The 20,032-nt window shown below is 43.6% G+C and overlaps 1 protein-coding gene across 2 annotated transcripts in view; it reads right to left on the minus strand.

The window, feature by feature from the left end:
- The window catches only part of EDAR (ectodysplasin A receptor), a gene marked incomplete at both ends in the record, with an annotated part of 62,852 nt that overhangs the window by 21,983 nt on the left and 20,837 nt on the right, over positions 1 to 20,032 (minus strand). Inside the window, 3 exons of one of the 2 annotated variants that reach the window (XM_080612810.1) lie at positions 993 to 1,174; positions 2,259 to 2,381; positions 3,092 to 3,160. In XM_080612810.1, coding sequence (XP_080468936.1) covers positions 993 to 1,174; positions 2,259 to 2,381; positions 3,092 to 3,160 — 374 coding nt within the window. Of the gene's footprint in view, positions 1 to 992; positions 1,175 to 2,258; positions 2,382 to 3,091; positions 3,161 to 20,032 lie in introns of those variants that run through there. The other variant, XM_080612811.1, reaches the window with a different exon arrangement.

The raw sequence follows: 20,032 nt of genomic DNA on the forward strand, positions 1-20,032 counted from the left end.
TATTCAGCATCTGCAAACTGCACAAAAGCCAAATGTCAGTAGGAATTACTCTCTAAACCAAAGAGACACACTGGCAGAAACTGGAAAGGTATGTAAGGTGAGCTTGTGTTTGAGAGTATTTACTCAACCTACAAAAAGAAAAGTGTTGAGAAAGCAAATGTATGCTTGGGTTTGGAGGCTTTCAAAGGCAATATAGTCAGGAATACATTGTTAACATATTCAACGTAGAAATTGCTTTCTCACCATTGCTATCAGAATTATACTGAGCTTGAGACTATTAAAAAGATGGACTTAATAAAAAAAACATCTATTTTAAGCCCCTTCAAACTTCCCTGGAATTTGTTTTCGTTCTGAGCAACAGCACACACACCACATTAGCAGCTCTTAAGACCCCTTTCTGTTGGTTAGAAAGGACCCTGAGAGACTAAATGCCTTGGTAAATCTCACCTAATAGCTATGTTAGCTAATGCCGTCAACTACTGACAGATCTGCCATCTGGTCACATCTGGAGAAGAGATATTTTATGTTCCTAAATATACCATGGTGCTAGCATGGGCCCTACGGGGCATCCAAGGCATTTTCATGGAGGTCATTCATAGGATGCAAGACTTATGAGGTGGCCATCTGAAACCACAGCTGGAAGCTAAGCTGGATTTCTGACAGTGTCTAAAATGGTACCGCACACCCGTGCTAGGGTACATGAGCTGTTCCCTTTCCACTTCTAGAGAGGAGAAGTTTCAGGTTTTCTTGTTGTTTCTAGTTGTTTTTTCAGTGAGATTTCAGTGAGATTACTGGTATCTTCTCATCTACTGAGTTCACTGATGCTTTTGAAACATTTAGATGTATTGCTTTACAGAGACTGAAAAACACAATTCACCAGCATCGCACCTACAGCCAGCTAGGACATGAAGAAAGGCAGTCAGGGATTTTGACATCAGAAAGGTATTTTGCAGTGCTTTGCGTAGAGCAAAGGTCCGAGGTTAAGTCCTTACCCTGGGAGACAAGGACCGCACTCAGCATCGTTCTCCTGATCACCAGGTGTCAAGACTGTGGCTCGGAAAAACCCCTCGCAGTCTTTGTGACGCCTGCATATCTGGTAACCTCCTCTGGAGAACTTCTCTGAAGGGCAGGGGATGCAGCCATAGTCCTCATCTTTGGTGCCGTATCCACATGTCTGCAACAACACAAAGTGACTGACAGGTAGGCTCGTGCTGCACACCTGCTTCTAGCAAAAGGAAACACTCATAGCCTGGCCCGTTGGCTTTGTGGCACAACGTCAAGGGAAAGAAATCTGTCATTTGGTACCTTAGTGTCTGTGCTGAACAGGCGATAGAAGGATATAAGGATGCAGCAAGCTGTATGCTGGAGAAGAAAAAGGGGAACCAGAGCATTGTACACCTTGAAAGTGGCCCCTCATAGCTATTTATATCATATTCCAGCAAGCCATGGAAGCGAATTTCAGCTGCTGCTCAGATAGAAAGAGAACCAAAAATTGAAGAGCAGAGGAGCAGATTAGAGGGGAAGCTTGGCTACAGCACGGGTATCAGCAATGTTGCTTTCATGCTAGGAGAGCCCAGAGGGAACAGCAAAAAAGGCAATGTTTAGATGAGATTTCATAACCTCTGAATTCACATGTCCCAGTTGAACATTACGTTCAGATTAAACAAAACTAAAACCAACTGGTTATTATTCCAACGTACTTGCTCAGGACTACCAACTGCGGGAAATTCTTGCAATAGGATGTTTATCCCATTAAAACCAAACACGACTTCAGTAATGTTTTTTTTTAATAAGCAACAATTATCTGCTGTAAATCAAATGGTGACTTAGGAACTATAATATAAAATGTTGCAGAAGCATCCAAGTTCCTTTAGTGCCAAAATATCCTAGCGGGAGAGCAAAATTAAATCCTCGGTGTGGGGGGCCAGCAAGCACAGCAGACTGACCTATTCATCACACCAGGCCAGAACAGAGCATCAGATTGTAAATAACTATTGAGATGAGAATGGACTGGCAGAGACTGTGTATGAATCTTTTACCTTACAAGTTTCACAATATTGCTTTTGACAGGCTGCTCCTGGGATGAGACATGCAAGGTGCCCTGCTCCCATGACATGCTTGCAGGGGTAATGCTTAAGCATCTCTGTCCATACCCATTTTCTCTCCTATCCATATATTACCACCATGTAACAAAGCATTTGTTTTTGCATTTGGTGCTGGATATGTGTTACCCTACCAGCAGAAGAAGCTGAAATTACCATGTAAGGCTCTTCGCCTGGCTCACACTTGGGGCAGTCGTGGCACATGCCAGTGGTCTGATTGTAGTATTCGTTCTCACCGCAGTTGGAGTATTCAGCATTGGCAGAGTACACCAGGGAGACCTGTCACCAGAGAGCATCCCAGATCACCATCACTTCCACTGGTCACTTCCACTGCCTTTGTCTCCCAAGCTTTGTCCCCCCTCCCTTGCCCAGCTGCTGTGGCTCAGAAGGCAACAGGACCAGCATTGCAGCAGGAAGCACCCCTAAAGCTCAGAAACAGAAGTGGTGCCACTATGTGGGATGGAGGCAGATACAGTTTTCAGTAACCTGGCCCTTCTAAGGGTTTCTCAGAGCACTGACTTTCATGCTTGTTGGCAAAACCACTCCTCAAAATACTGAACGCCATGATTCCTGACCCATTAATTCTCACACTCTTCTGCACAGCAAATGCCTGAGTTTACACCCTCACCCTTCCCAGCTCTAATGAGCCTTCACAAATGTAACTGCAAGGGACAATTATAATGAGATAACGTGCTGCCTTGGGCTTCACCTATGATAGGGCTGTGCTTCATGTGACACCTAGGTTAACCAGCTCTTCCAGTGCCTTCTGTTTCTGCTCCATTCTGAGTCCTTCTCCTTCCCCTCCCCCCTTGCAGCCTCAGTTTAAGCAGCACATGCCCAGGTGTTTTATCGAGTGGAAACCAATCACTGCATCAGGGTTCAGTCCCTAAGTTGTCTGTGGCTGTGCCATGACTATTCACAGATGTTTGCAAAGACCCAAGCAGGTACCTTTGCACACTGGGGAGACGTATACACACATAAATACCTACCACCAGAAACGGGAACATGTGCGTCCATTTACGTTCACCCAGGTGAGCCATGCTGTCTTGATACTTCACCTGAAAAGATAGAATTGGTGATTGTTTATGAACATGAGTAAATATTTGTGTGTGTTGTCAAAATAAGAACAGAGCAAAGGTTACATGGCAGCGATGCCCAGAGGTCTAAACAAAGAGAGGGGGAGATGTGCACGTGCACTCACACACAGAGGTGCACTACACACCCTCACTGCACACCTCTTTCTTCTCTTTGAGAAGACCAATGGGATGAGGGAGTCTGGTCTTGTGATGGTTATAAAAGTCTGTGAAAGATGAGGAACCAGCTCTGAGCTCTGGCACTTCTTGGCTCACTGGGAAATCCTCCCACAGAGGAGCTGAGTGCTATGTCTCAACTGCTAAATGAAAGAGGGTTGGAGATCAGTAGCCTGGCTTGTGTCCACACCACTTAGTGCTTAACCCCACTAGGCTGGATTTGTCTGGAAAGATGTAGATGGAGAAGCCAAAGCAGAGCCAGGGAGTGAACCAACGGCAAGCAGCACAGGCAGTTGGCACGCCGGGCTATACCTTCCTTGCCGGGTCCTGCAGATGCACCAAGAAAGCCCACAGCTGCCTTTTTCTGTAGGAAGCAAAGGCTGCTTTTTGTTCTTGATAAGCAAACTGCAGATTTAAGAGGTTAGACCCCAGGAAGAATCCAAATTTTATATTTGAAATGCTATTACAATAGTTAGGGAAAAGAAAGGCTGCAATCTCTGTTATAAACACATGTGCTTAATTTATTTCATTTATTTGAAAGAATTATTTTGACTAAGAATTAATGTTGCATATTCATGTACTATATTTCTTTCTAAGTGGAAAAAAAGAGACAGGAAAAGGAGGCACAAATTGTTTCGTTAGCATGATACAACATATTTAATGGTATTGTTACAGCACATAATATGCCCTAGGGATTTTACTGCTTCAAATTGCAAATGTTTGAGATACAGTTGCAACACTTTGGTCCTAGCAGATGTAAACTGCTCTTTAAATTTTCCAGGTCTCAGACACTGCAAGGCTTTTAGTCTCCCAGAAAAGTACAATTACAGCTTTGTGCCACATTTGGGGATACAACCTACATGAGAGCAGAGCTTTAGTATTTGCGATAGCTGCTAACATTTACATTTTTAAACACTAAGTAGATTAAGCAAAGATTATATCACTCCAGCATCAAGCTATGAACTTGCTTTATACGTTCCTTCCAGCAACAGGGCTAGCTGAGACAGGTAGCTGGGTGGGTGGGTGGACAACCTGAATTATAAGTATATTAATTTCTGCAGGAAATTAAAGTTTGAAACCTAGAAACAAAAGAGAATCAGAGGTAAACTGTCTCAAATATAGAGGTAAGAGATGGAAAATAGTAATGTAATTGTATAAACTGTCAAACATGTAAGTTGGACAAAGGCTTTGTCTGTGACAGAGCAGTTGCTTGGAGAAGTTCCAAAGATACAGTCTTAACGCATATGTCTGTTAAACTGAACCCTAATTATGAAAGAACTTGTTAGACTTTAAATATTAATATAATTATGTCTGTGTCCCCATTGATACTGCAAAATTGTTGTTTTCATTATAAATCAGATCTGAGACTGCTCAGGACCAAGAATTTCACTAGGAAAGCTTGAATCTAAAACTTTACAGTAAGAACATGTCTTATGGTAAAAACATGCTTTGGTTGCTTTCAAGCCATGCAGATGTTTGCTGTTTGAGGTACTTGTATGCAATCATACCCAGATTTGAAAAATGGAAATGAAGAATTGTAGCCCATTAACGTATAATACAATCTTCTCCATCCATTTGGCATTTGGCATTTATTTACATAAAATGTTGAAAGTGTCAAGTTATACATATATACATAAAATATTTTTCCGTCTCAATATAAATATGCATGTGGGGGTATATTTTATATGTAAATATACACTTTTTTCCCCTGCAATCCATCATTATGCACAGCAATATGTCAAGCTTATGGGAAATACTTTTTTAACTGGAAAAAGCCAGTTCAAAGTGCTGAATATGGCCAGATTAGAACTCTAGGGGAGAATTTTTCCCCAAATTGGAGTACCAAAAAGTTAAATATAATTATTCATCCTCCTAAATAAGTGCAGTGCCATAAACTGGCAGTGGTTTTTCTGGGTTCTTCTTTTTCCTTCTTCGTTCTTTTTTCCTCCCCTGCTTTGGAATTAAAACCAAAACACTGATTTACTAACACAGGAGTGGGGTAGGCAGACGCAGGAGGTTTCTGGCAGTAGGGCTATAGATACCTCTTTAGCAGGGATGATACCTGAAGCTATATACCAAGATATGCCAGGCAGATCTTGGGCTTGCTGTCTATTTTCAGGCATGTTAATTTATACCTGTGCTATATTATCCATCAGGCATTAATCCCATTCACACAACAAGGGATCTTCTAGTGCTAAGAGCACTTTTGTCTCTAGCTGACACCGGTGAAAACATGCAAAGCTTGGACAATCAGGCAGCATCTGCCAAGAAGCAGGAAAGAGTGACCAGTTTTTATGGCCCCTAATCATTAACAGCAATTAGTTCTTAATGAATTAACAGATGCTGCATTTTTTCTTTGTATTCTGCCATGCTCTGACTAAAGAAAATGACTCTCCCTGGGATGGCATGCAATGGCAAGCAGGAAGCAGCTGGACGTGTGGTTTTGCTAGGACCACGGGATCACTCCTAAGCAATTTGGGATCTCCGGCAGCTCATCTACGGATCCTGATGTGTGTTTTTGTTTAGGCTGCGTGGGTGTCTCCAAAGACGAGGTGTAAAACACAGACCTAATGTCTTTGTGGATCAGGTGTGCAACACGCAGCAAGCCTCATCATGACTAGAGGGGATTGTTAATTACAGCCATATTTGCCTTTCGGGCATACTTGTTAATAGCTGTTAAAAATATACACATAAGCAGACAGGAAAAGGAAGAGTATTTTCCCAGTGACAACTGCAGCAAGAAATGCTAGAGCGTCCTTGTCTCATCTTCTCTCCTGTAGACTGAGAGGCACAAATTTGCCCTGGGGGAATGGGAAAAGAGATGGCTGAGACCCTATTTCTCAAATATTTCTCCTCCCAGATGAAAGTCCCTTCTAGATAGTGTTTGCGGTTTCTTACCAAGAACTGGCAGATATAAATGGGCAGTGAAGAGATTCAGAGCAGCCCTGCAGAGAAGGACTTGGGGGTGTTGGTTGGTGAGAAAAAGAACATGAGCCAACTTCAGTGTGCACTCGCATCTCAGAAAGCCAACAGTATCCTGTGCTGCATCAAGAGGAGCATGACCAGCAGGTCGAAGGAGGTGATCCTGCCCCTCTACTCTGCTCTCATGAGACCTCACTTGGAGTATTGTGTGCAGTTCTGGTGTCCTCAACATAAAAAGGACATGGAACTGTTGGAACAAGTTCAGAGGAGGGCCACGAGGATGATCAGGGGACTGGAGCACCTCCTGTATGAAGATAGGCTGAGAAAGTTGGGGCTGTTCAGCCTGGAGAAGAGAAGGCTGCATGGAGACCTCATAGCAGCCTTCCAGTATCTGAAGGGGGCCTACAAGGATGCTGAGGAGGGACTATTCATCAGCGACTGTAGTGACAGGACAAGGGGTAACGGGTTCAAACTGAAACAGGGGAAGTTTAGATTGAATATAAGGAAGAAATTCTTTACTGTTAGGGTGGTGAGGCACTGGAATGGGTTGCCCAGGGAGGTTGTGAGTGCTCCATCCTTGGATGGATGATCTTAAGGTCCTTTCCAACCCTAACTATTCTATGATTCTATGATACATAAATAAATCACCAAACAGAAAATGCTTAGTTCATGCTGTCTAAAAGAGAAAAAGCATAATTCATCGTAGTCAGTCTTTGGATTTTATAATTTACTTAGATTATAAGGCAGTGCTGCCATGGTATTTACAGTATCCATGAATAAATGGAGTAAATATTGGAAATATGCACACAATGAGGTTACCACAGCTGGTGGTCTAAGCTAGAGCTCATGAAAGCTAATGACTTTCAATGGCCTACCTTAGGTATTATTTTAATTCTGTGGCTTCAGCAATTAACATAGTGCGAAAGATAATTTCCTATCATAGACTTCTTGTTTTTTAAAAATAAGCTTGAAAAAAGGAGGAAAACAAATACATGGGTTGAAGCACAGGAATATGTGTGCCTTGATGTTGTATAGTGGCAGGGTTTTTCTGGTGTCTCTGCTATCCTTCAGTTTCTTCACTGATGCAGATACGCTTCAAGAACATAAAATTGACTTTGCAAAAGGGAAAAGTACAACCGCTGTCTCAGACAACTTCACCATTTGATATTTCTATATCATAGAATCATAGAATAATTCATGTTGGAAGGGACCTTCAAAGGTCATCTAGTCCAACCCCCCTGCAGTGAGCAGGGGCATCTTCAACTAGACCAAGTTGCTCAGAACCACATCCAGCCTGGCCTTGAACACTGCAAGGGATGGAGCATCTATCACTTCCCTGGGCAACCTGTTCCAGTCTTTCACCATAGAATCATAGAATAGTTAGGGCTGGAAATGACCTTAAGATCATCTAGTTCCAACGCCCTCATTGTAAAAAATTTTTCTTCCTTATATCCAGTTTAAATCTCCCCTCTTTTAGCTTAAAACCGTTACCCTTGTCCTATCGCTACAGGCCCTACTAAAAAGTCTCTCCCCATCGTTTTTATAGGCACCTTTGAAGTACTGAAAGGCTCCAATAAGGTCTCCCTGGGGCCTTTTTGACCATGAATCCACATCCAAGATCTCCACCACTAAAAATAGCAGAATGCAAGACAAACGCTTTCACATAAATAAACGTGGGCAGGTCATATGTACTTCACAGGTGCCACCAACAAACCCAGCTCTTGCCCCAAGTTCCCAGGTTTAGGAGAGGAACCTCATGAACCATCTCCTCCACAGAGTATCACAGATATTTGCATGGGCTCAGTAGAAAATGTCTGTATGCTCCCGATGCTGCTAACCCTTCTTAACTAAGATAAGCATATAAACCTCATTGCAGAACCTCAAGAGTTTCTGAGTTTGACAACAGAGCTCAGTCTGGCTCTGGTTTTGTGAAAAAAGATGTGGTTTGTGTTTTAGTTTCAGGAGGAAAGAGGGCTCTCTGAGCCCATCACTAAGTGACAATGGTGGCAAGGGAGAACTTCAACTTAGAGAAGTATAAGCAAATGGAAATAGAGATGAGGAAGAAAACTATTTTGTAGCCTTGGTTACAGTTTTTATTGTTGTGAAAAAATATTGCACAGAACAATATTACATTTGTAGAACAACACGAACTACGCTGTTTCCCATATCTGTTTTTTACCACTTTGACCTTGCAAGTACCTTAAGAATTACCTCAGAGAGAGATGTAAAAAGTGTTAAAATGATAGCACTCCATTCTTCCTTTTACCTGAAACATCAAACAGAAGTGAGAACAGCTCAAGCGACACATAAAACTTGAATCGCCCCTGCGATCTGACAATCCATCAGAAAAGTAATTCATTGCTTGGGCACAGAAACAAGATTTCTTTCCAGTGGGAGTTGCATTGACAAGAGAAGACATAAGAGGTTCTTTAATTTGTTAATGGGGGCACTGTGTGCTGAGGATGTGGGGGCAATCAAGCCTAATGTAGAGCCTAGCCATCTCTTCCAGACTCTCTTATCTGGAAACTTACACCTGGATATCCATATTTGAACCTGTTTTTTCACTTTACATAAAGATGTGTTGGCTGTCATGTAGACAGGCCATCAACTTTCTGAAGAAGTTTTCAGGGAAAGAAAAAGAAGCCGCAATAGAGAAACAAAGCAAACGCAAGAAAGAAGGAAAGGTTCTTTCCAACACACTTTGCATGGCTGGCGTACATTTCTGCATAAATGGGGGCACTAAGGAGGTGCAAGGGCCAAGGGGACCCTGGCGTCCCCCTGCACCAACAGCCAGCTGTGGTGCAGGGCCACAGCTGACTCAGTGGCCCACCAACCCCTTGTTACTGGCATGTCCCCAGTTTGGCCTCACTGTAGGCTGATGTTGGTCTTATCTGCTAGCAGTATCCAAAACCCAGTGCTGCCCAGGCCAGGGCTGTTGGAGGTGCATGGTGGTCTCCACTGCACCCAGGGGCCTCCCAGGGCACATAGCTCGCAGGTAAACCTCCCCCCCTGCTGCCTAAGTGCTTGGTGAGGTATGAAGGGAGTGAGCATGGGCTGGTTTTTTCAGTGGGAAAATGGTAATTTGTTGATCCTGAAACCTTCTATTGCCACACATCCACTTTGGTGATGTTCCCACTAGAAAGGCTGGTAATTTGGTGGGGAAGTGATGCAGAAGGGAAAAGGCAGTCATGACCTCCTGCCATGGAGGCTGCTGTGGTTGGTGCTGCTTTATACAAACAAGAAGATACTCATTAGGGCAAAAATGTGAGCGGGGACTCGAACCTCCCCCAGTCAAAAGGCTGCCCTGACTCTTAGGCTAAGTCATGTGATCTCTTTTGTTTTCTATAATTAAAAAAAATAAATAAAAGAAAATCTGTGATTTGTTCTGACACACAGTTAAAAAGAAAAATAAAATCAGAAACCTCATATTTGTAACGGGGAAAAAAGTTTTGACTGTTTGGCCGGTCCCCGTAAGGATTTTCCTCAGTGGGAGAGGCTTGCTTTCCATCTCTCCCCAAATACATTTTTTTCTAAGGTGATTTACACGAAGACTTCCCTGTTATTTTCAGCCCCTCCTAATGTCTGTCGGGAAGTGCTACAGCTGGAGTGTTATTCCTTCTGGTTTGCTTGCTTGCTTGTTTTTTTTTAGGAGGGCTTGGGCTTTCCTTCAAGAAGCACTAGCACTGGTGGTGGGAGCAGCGTGCTGGAGGCACGTCAGGGCAGTGCCCCATTTCCCCCCCGGGAGAGCTCCTGCTCCATTGCCCAGGTGAGCTTGCCCCACTGCCAGCTTGCAGCTGCTGAGGGCACCTGAGTTTTCCATGGAAATAGCTGGAAGATGAACCTTACATCACCATGGAAAACTGCAAACGAGCATGTTAGACTCCCAAGCCTAATAATTCTAAAGTGAGAATTAATGAGCAGCAACGCTATTGTTCACCATTTATGGGGTAATCCCAGTGCTGCATCATCTCGGTGTTTTCTCCACCAGTGCTTCCTAAGAAGTTTCCCCATCTGCCCCTACCTTAGGGAGAGGAAACTTGTTTTTCACATTTTGATTCCAGGGGCGAGGTAAAACTGCTGTTACTAAACCAACTCATTTTAGATTCAGCAGCTCTCCTTAGTTCCTAAGACAAGTATTTCCATTCGGAGCAGAAAATTAAAAGCTTATCAGGAAAATACAAATGACAAATCAACAATGATGCTTTTTTAACATCTTTTTCTTTTTACTGGGTTTTATGCTTTCTATGTGACAGATAATATAATAAGAACAGCCTGAGCCTTGGCTTCCATTATTAAGTGTCTGAACCTGTGAGTACCTTCAAATCTCACAGTATTTGGGATTTTTAGCACTGTGCAGAGACTGACATCATTTTAATACAATAATGGTTGATGGAAAGCACAGAGATGGAGAAATTCAGAAAGACTTTGCAGGAAGGAATTGAGGTGAAATTCTACAGTAACCGTCAACAGAATATATTGAAATTGTAATAGAATAGAAATCCCATGGTGACCATCAATAAATAATGTCTGTTCTTAGCTCCACAGCACATTTGCATTTCTCAGCCTAAAAGCCAGAAAATTGTTAGAGAGGTCAACACACAGTTCTGTTTTTTCCACAGTTTGCCTGAAAACATCTGAATTACTGCATCTTATAGGCAGAGTGAATAGCTGCTGGGCTGCTGCAGGAGAGGGCTGCCACAAAGCATGGTGACACCTTTGAAAGTACCCCTGAGCAGGTCACTCCACTGCAGCACTGGGAAGCTCATGGCCACAGACTTTCCTTGTATAAGTGCATTAAGCAACAGTGCACAGTTTCACTGTGTTTGGCAAATGTAATGAAGTCAGTATTAGGTGGTGGCCATTTATACTTTGATACTTGATTTTAGAGTCCCAGAAAAGCCTCTTGTTTGTCAACAGGCCTCTGTTTTGCAGACAAAGGGACACATAAGCTGCCAACAAACATTAGGTTTTTAATTATTCTACTTTTTACATAACTCTGTTTGAAGGGGATTTATTATTTTTGTAGACCGAAGGCTGGCCGCATTTAAATTCAAAACTACATCCCAAGCTGCCTGGGCCATCATTGTTGGGAAGAGCAGGGAGAGGGAGCACAGGGAGGGGAAGTTCTCTGCTGGGAATAGAGGCCACACAGTGAGCAGGCGCCATGCTGGAGGGTGCCCGAGGGGAGAGGCAGCGGAGGGGCACAGCATGGGGTGGCCAAAGCACCAGCCAGGGTTTTGGACCGCTGCGCCCCAAGCACGGGGATACAGGGTGGTACATGGGAGCAGCCCTCCCATGCTCTCCATCCACCACCCATCTCACAGGCATGGGTCCCCTTGGGGGTACACCAAGGATGTAGAGGCCAAAAGGCAGCTCCCAGTTCAATGCCAGACAGAGGAACATGCCCCAGCAACCAAATCCTTCATATCTGTGGGTAGCTGCAAGCTATGACCTGCTGGGGCTGCTATTTTTGCCAACCACCACGCGTACAGGCAAGAGGAGGAACAACCACCACCTTGGTTAATAGCTGCTGAAGTCACAGCCCACTACGTGGACATGCCTGTAGAAATTGCATGTTTACAGGCAAGCATGTGTACACAAACACATCTATTTATACCCACACACCCTCGGAGAGGCTGACAGTCCCTCACATCTCTGTTCAGCCTGGTTATCCCAAATCTCAGATAACATCCCAGTGGAGGGAAATCTCTGTGCTAAATGTGCCGCGTAGGGTTGCAATTAGAAACTGAGTTGCCTCCACTCCTAGGGAAGGAGGAAGAAATGGCTTTCTCGGTTGGAATACTTTCTCTTTCGAGTCGATAATCATAAAATCTCTTCATAATTTCTTCGAGGCTCTCATTTCTTTTTTTTTTTAATGAATGTGTTTACATTCCTAATTAAGCAGCACATTAAGCCTAGTTGTACCTTATCTGATAAACCCCCTAGTAGGTTATGTCAAGCTGAGCCTTTCAAGGGAGCAAGCTAGTTTTAAAAACTGGTTATCCTCTGGGCTGGAAATGTGCAAGCCAAGCGCTAGCAATTAACTTGGGTTAATTACAAAATACCAGAAATGTAATAATGTATTTAAAAATATAACACAGGTGCTAATGATCTTGTTCTTTTCCTTCTCCCTCTCTCTTTTTCCCCCCTCTCCAGGAACCTACAGCCTATCACTTTGCTCCCAGGTAACACCCCCCATGCTCCACAGGTGTTAGCCACCTTTTTCTCTCATGTGGTGGGATTGATTAGCATAGCAAGACTGATTCAAGAGTGATTGCTTCTACCTTGCAGTTAGCATGGCTTTTACTGTTGCTTTCTGGGCTTGCTGAAGGAAGCAGGCCTGAGAAGTTCATTTTTCCTAGGTCTAATCAAAGACATCACTTCTCTTTCCACGCCTATTCTTCCATCACCACCACACACACCATGAGAACTTCGAGACACCACTACCAGCAGTGCTATGCAAGATGTAAGCCTGTGTGAGTAACCACTTGACCTTCCCATGAAGCACACTGTCCATTTCAGCCTTCCGTCTTAGCACGCTCAGCCAATTCTGACTGCAACTTGCAGCCCATGATACTCAAATAACACTGGTTTTGAGAGAACAGGCAGGAGCTTTCAGTTCAGCAATTGCTCTTCTGACATGACCTGTCCATAGCTTTCTGCTTGCTTATGTTTTTACCTGGTTTACCTATCCCATGTTCCTTATGCATATCAGTGTGAAATGCTTTATTGAAGTCCAGACAGCCCATGCTCTTTTAGGAATGAAAGCTTCCTGTCAAGGATAACTTAGGGTTATGACCTACCCACCTCATATTGTATTGCACATCTAATTCGTGCAATGTCTTTATTTCTTCTATGATTTTACAGAAGACATAGTCATATTTCTTGTGCAAAACCCACTGAACTAAACAACTGCAGCTATTAACCCCAAGAGTAGATGGGGAGGGGAGAATATTTTCAGACTTAGGGTGCCACCAGCCCAAAGTGTTTCAAAACCAAACTTCCCACCCTACAAGCTCTACAGTTGAGTGCTGAAACCATGAGAGGCAAGCAGCAAGGCAGGACCAGGAAGGATGAATGACCATGGGTCCAACTGGCCCAAGTCTTCTCCACCTGCGAGAGGAGCCTGATGAAGGAGAGGAGCTTGTGGAAGCTGAGTGGGAGAGGGAGCAGGTTGCTAGCACCCATTCTGAGAGAAGGGGCCAGTTGTGTCCAGGGGCTGCTTGCTGCAGGTAGCTCAGCAAGTCTCCTGCCAGGAGAGGCACAGAGCTGCCTCATGCTGGTGTCTCAGCTTGAATGTCTGCATCCTGGGAACTGGGGTAACTGGAAAGCATTTCACACACTTCTGGACACCCCACAGTGTCTGAGGGTCAGACTTTGCCACCTGCTGACGTAACAGCAAGCACCACTGAAGGCACAGGCAAAGGGAGAATTTCAGGCTGGCAAATTAATGATCTGGAATGCAAACCTACAGGGTGTTTGGAAAATATATATACAGAAATGAAGCTATACTCCTTCTGCTTGTGGTAGGCCAGACACTGCTTTTCCCATGCGTACTATGAGGGTGTTCATGACTGCCTCCCCCAGTTACCTGAGCAGGCCGTTGCCTACTTCTGACTTGCGTACTGCCAAGCCTAGCCTACATGTTCTTTCCAAACATATTGTATTTCACATTGGCTTTATATTTCTTCTCCACACAACCCCTCCTCCATTAACTGGTCGTTTAGCTGATTCAGATGCCTTTTATGGTGCTACAACCCAAGTATGCTGTGAGCAGAGAAAGATATTTTTATCATGTGTATGAACATCTATTGCCTCATCCCATTCCAGTGATACAAGCACAAGAAAAAGTGGAGATGTGGTTTCAGAAGCATTACCCTGTCCTGACACAGAGGTGATGTGACAGAAATGTGTCAGAAAACTACAAGAAAAATGATGGGGATAGCACTACAAGAGAATTAAAAACATAGTGAGCATCATGGTCTTGTGGTCTTGATTTCTACAATCTAGATACTTAGTTGCATTCATTTTTAATATTTATATTCATCTAAAGCTGTTTTTTGATAAAAGAGTCTTTGGACATGCCAAGAGTCTGACTGTGACTGTGAACCGAACCCCAGTTTTCAAATATTCCATGTTACTGTAGGGAAAACTAAATGATGATGGGAAAAGGACCTCTGGGAAGCAGTGACAGCCCTGAGAAGCCTGAAGACAAGTAGCCAGTGAGAGGGTTTAAAGTTATCTCCGGAAACATTTACGATGATCAATTAAACATAATCTTTTCTGTTACAAACCAGAAGGTGACACGTTTTCTTACCAGATGATGAGAGATGTAGTGAGCAAATGCAGCTCCTTCCGGTTGCTTTAATAGCTATGTGTAACAACTTGTCAGCCCTGAGACATTTTGGATTAGGCTATTTTTAAAAATGACAACTTCCTATAGCTCCCTTTAGAAGCTCTGAGAAGTGAAGCGCCATCCACAAGCAGCTGAAGACCTTCTGCTCCCTCTGACTGCATTACTTGCTGAAGAAAGGAGGTATTTTGCGACAGCACTTTTTTGTGCTGCAGTTCTAGAATCGGATGTGAATTATCCTCTCCGTAAACCACCTTCGAACAGATTTAACACTGCCCCACCAATGTTTAATTTAATGTTTTGATGTAAATTATGTCTCGTGAACATGTGAAGGTTTGCAAAGCCTTATCAACCAGACCCCGACTCCACTGGGGGGCAGTGCATTAGCACATATATTAATACTGCACTCACCTTCTCCTGAGAAAGCAAATCTTCCCAGAGAAATACTTAGCTACCATGTGAGGCTCTGCTTAATGGAACAAATATGCACAGGCAGATATATACAGCAAATATCTCTCCTGTATATGCTGTTAGATTGCTGATTTGCTGGCTAAACAACCAACACTAACCTGAGAACGAAACCAAGTCTGAGTACAGAGAGTTTAAAGATAAACTATTTATTGGCACCAGGATCAACAGATTCTAAATTAGCTATAAAGCTGCAGGGAATAATGACATGAGAAATCACTTTTTTTTTTCTTTTTCTTTTTTTTTATTTTTTTTTTTAATACTCAGCCCCTTAGGAGATTTGGGATGGTTTGATGTTCATCTGGAGGCTTGTCAAAATTCTGTAGAAACTTAATAGCCTGCCAACATGGGTGGTTGCTGCTTGAAGGCATTTCGACATGGCAAAAGTCCTGTCTGCATGCTGCAAACCTGTATCCGTCAAAGGCTGCTTGGAAGGACATGAAAACAGGAGCTGTGCGGTGTCAGAATGTCGTGTGCAGGATTGCAGGGGTAATGTATGCACATCCCCGCTCTCTTGGATCTGCCAAGCTGTGTGAGGAATCAATTTGGCCCCTTAATTAACCTGAGCACTGCCTAAGCATTAAACCCCACAAGGTGCTGCCACACCTATATACCAGGTTTGGGTGGGACGGGGCTCCCTGTTCTCTGGTTAGAAGAGAAATGAAGACCGGAGGGCAGCTGGGGAGGAGGGATGAAGCTGGGTAGAAGCAGGAATCAGGGCAAAAGTCTAGGCATGGAGCTAGAGGAGGCGTGGACAGCTGGCATTCCAGATCAGGAGCTCTAGCCTGGAGAAAGGGCACGGAGAGTGAGGACAGGAGTGGGGAACATGGTGTAGCTGGAAGGTAGCAGAGCCAAGCATGGGCTGTAGTTTTTCTTTGGTGGGCTCTGGTACCTCCACAGCAAATTGTAGAGACAGCTGCCTGGTGCAGTCTGGGTTACATGGCTGCCAAAAACAGCATGGGGCCTCCAGCGCTGGAGGCAATCACAATGCATGGGGCCTCCAGGGTTGGAGGCAATTGCAACATGGGGGAATGGTATGAGTTGCCAGGGCTCTGGGAAGCAGAACTGCAGCCATCCTGTGCTGAATGTTGGGAAGGAGAAGAAGACGAGCCTTAAACCATCCTTGTGATGAAGTTCAAGCTCCTACTTGAAGGCATGGGAATAGACATCAAGGATGTCTGCCCCATGGCAGCACAGAGAGAGTTGTTTGCATGTCCCCTGGCAAAGCTCTACAGCACCATGCCAAGAGCCTTGGGATAGTGACAAGAATCAGAGTGAAGAACCAGCTGGTAGGACAAAACCTTGGTTGCACATCACCCTAAAGGGAGACATATAGGTATTCTGGCCTGAACCCAGGAGCTGGGTAGCTAAGAGATAGATACACACAGAGAAGCTACTGTAGGTGAAATGCAGGAGTTGCACCACAGCAGAGAAGGCACTTGGGCAGACTGTGCCTTTCCACGTGAAGCCCTCACTCTGAGCAGTGCACATGGAGGATCTGCTTAGCTGAGAGGACCATGTGCTGGCAGATGGACTGCGGCTGCCTGGGACACCTGCTTGGGGAGAGCACTATCTGCAACCCATTCTCCATGCAGGAGTAAATCCTTTCTCACCGGGGCCCTCATTTGCCCTCTCTGGGGCCCTCATAGTGTTTTTGCAGTTACATGGCTGAGATACCAACATCCTCTGAGAGGAGTTGAGTGCTTTTCTGTATCTTGTTCCAGGCTGTAGAGAAATGTAAAGTACGTATTTGATACCTGTACCAGGACTGTAGTCCTATCTGATGACTTGAACTACTCTTGTCCCTGCTGGGGTGCATTCAAACACCTCAGGTTTCGGAGCAGGACTGGTTGTAAGTGTTAGACCTATTTAGGATCCCTCTAGGCTAGAAGAGGCAGAACTTACTGGAAGTTCATGCTGACTCATCAGTCCCTGGTTTTGGAGCTTGTGGAGGAGGAGGTTCTCACTGTGCTTTATGGTTTTGTTTCATTTTGCTTTGTTTTGTTTTCATGGCTGGACATGTCATGAATGATTTTGTCCGATAGCCTTACGGCCAAGAATGCAGATTTACTTTGCAACAGGTTGGTGGAGAACATCTGAGCTTTATAAGGAAGAGACTTCTGAAGCAGAAGGAGGAGGCTGAGGAGGCTCCCAAAGAAATGGCCTTAACTAAGTCCCACGCAGCTAAAGATGCCAGATAAGCTGGCCATGGAAGGGTGAGGTAGGAAGCTGGGTACACTGGGCTCTGGATAGGGATGATGGGCTGTTGAGAAGCAGTGCATTAGATCCCTGACAGAGAAGAAATGCTACATGTCTGGTTGGAGGTATGTCACTCAGCTTGTGGGCAGAAGAGAAGTGCAAAGCAGAAAGCAGAGCTGGCTAAAACTGGGATAATTCTAAGAAGATTAAAAATAATTTTAGGTAATTAATGGATAATTCGTATTATCAGGATTATAAGAAATAAGAAGAATAGCTTACAGCTGTAAATGCAAGGGGTTTTTTTAGTTTCTTAGCGCTTAAGAACTCACTGTAATTGCAGCAATGAGAGGCTGAAGGCTCTCCTTGGATTAAACTTGCCTGCAATTCAGATGATACTATAAACACTTCTTATGCTTACATGGACCCTTATTGGAAAACTTGGATCATAGATGTTTACTGGTTTGGATATTGCATCTCCATCTTATGGCCCTCATGCAGTTTATTACTAAACATGGAAAAAAATTAATTCTCCCTATATTTCATTTTTATCACATCTGACAGCTTTCTAGTTTGTGTCTATGTGAGCAACATTTGTAGCCAAGTATTCTAACATAAAAATTCCTTTTCCAAGGCCAGCATGGATGGTTTTCCTGCACTTCATCTGCCTGATTTTGAAGGAGTGATTTTGATGCCGAGGTAACATTAATATAGTAAAACTTATACTGAAGCAAATCTCAGAGCTACATTAAATTAACCTAATTAAACCAAAATTCTTGCATCTTCTGGGCTGTACTTTCTTTAAAAGTCTGTGTAGCTCCAAGGCACACCTACCACCAAAACCAGACTCTAAAGCCATTAAATTTTACACAGAATTATACAGACCTTTGCCAATTCAGTCTATCAGTACAGTAAAAGGCAACCTGTCAGAAGAAAAAGAGTGATTCTGAGATCTCTGCTTGTTATATACTTCACAGTTACCAAATAATTCAGTTATAAAAAAAACCCAGAAAGGACTGGATGGGACCTCAAGAAGTTATCTAACCTATCCTTTTATTTCTCACTAAGACAAAATCATTCTCCACCACCCCAACAAGCATTTATTTATTCCTTCAACTGGGCCTTAGGAACCTCCAGTGACAGAGATTACACAATTTTCTCTTGTCTGTTTATTACAGTGCTTTGCTGTTCTTGGTCTCAGGCAGCTTCTCTTAATGTCTTTTCTACATCTCTTTTCGCCCACTTGAAGCTGCTGTTGTTTGTTTTACCCACCAGGATTTGAAGAACAGATTATTTCCTTCTGCTCTGCAGTGGTCTTCTAGGCATTTGAGTCTGACCTCATACCTCAGCTTGGTCATGTTCTATGAAAAACAGTCCTGATTCATTCAGTCTTGCACCATTAAGCCTCAATTTCTAGAGCACTGGCTGTTTGTATTTCTACCTCGATTTTCTCCAGTTTGCCTTTATCTTTCTTGAGGTGAAACTAAATAGAATAGGTTTATGAAGGCTTGGTCATCCTGGATAGAGTATTTAATCAAAGAGTTTCTAAGCTCTTTTTCACACATCCCTAGATGAGGTTGTGGAGAGAATAAAGGTCTCTCAGTCACCTAGTAATCTACTAGGGACTGTAAAATGCCGTCTATTAAGCTATTACATGTTTGAAGCTGGTAAGCTTTTCGACCTGCTCTTCTCCCTCCTTCCCTGTCATCTATGTTGGCATTTCTACCAAGATGTGAAAAATATCTTGCATTTATAAGACATGTATCAATTTTGCAATGTTGCAATTTCTGCCCCAGCAAATACATTCCTTTTGTGCCTAACGACTGCCCTGGGTTTTCCATCTTGCTGGAGCAAACTCTACCAAATATGTTGTTTTGCCAGTGATGCCATAGCAGCATATTCCCATTCTCCATGCTCCTCGCTTTGCCAGGCTGGTGAAGGGGATGTTGAGACTGCCATGGTAAGAGTGTTTTCATCTGGAGAACAAAAGCAATCTGCACCCTCAGAAAGCTGTCATCATATCTCCTGCAGACTGCTGAGCCATGCCAGCTCAAATCTTTTCACTGTGGTACTGGATGAAAGCAATGACTCGTGCATCATGAGCTGCTATTTTAAGTTGGATGCTCCAGTTTCTGAAAAAGATCTTTCTGGCAGAACATCTTTGCAATATTTCAGCTACAAAAATCTGCTTTCATCCTCAAATTCTAACGTTTGTTTCTGAGGACTGAACTTATTACAAGCAAACACACTTGCGTGGTCAGGAGAGAATCCAGTTGTGAGGGCTGGCAAGAACACTTCTGCTTTAATCAACGAAATTGCTCCCCTTCGTCCATTAACTTCTCTGAGTATCCTGTATATCACTTGATGGCCACCCCTGGGCTCAAACTACTGGAGGATGCCCTAACAGATAACATCTATTTTAATAAAATAACACAGAAGTATAGTCCTCAGCAAATACACATTGCAGATATTCAACTGCTTTTTGATCAGCCATGTTAAAATAAGGTTGTTAATTTCTTTAGTAGCCTGTATTACTAAGCATAAAAACAAAACAGAGTGATATGTAATGTGTGGAGCCTAGAAGATGCTACAGTGAAGTCTACGTCTTGTCTCTTTGGAGTATACATGCAATGCGCTTAGTGGTGCCTGTGATTTTTTAACGCGTGGAAGACTGAAGGGTGGCTTTCACATGGAGACAGTGAACCTCTCAGCAGCTTTGTTTTGTATAAAGCAGTGACTGC

This window comes from Psittacula echo (assembly GCF_963264785.1).
Source record: "Psittacula echo genome assembly, chromosome: 3".
Lineage (NCBI taxonomy): Eukaryota > Metazoa > Chordata > Aves > Psittaciformes > Psittacidae > Psittacula > Psittacula echo.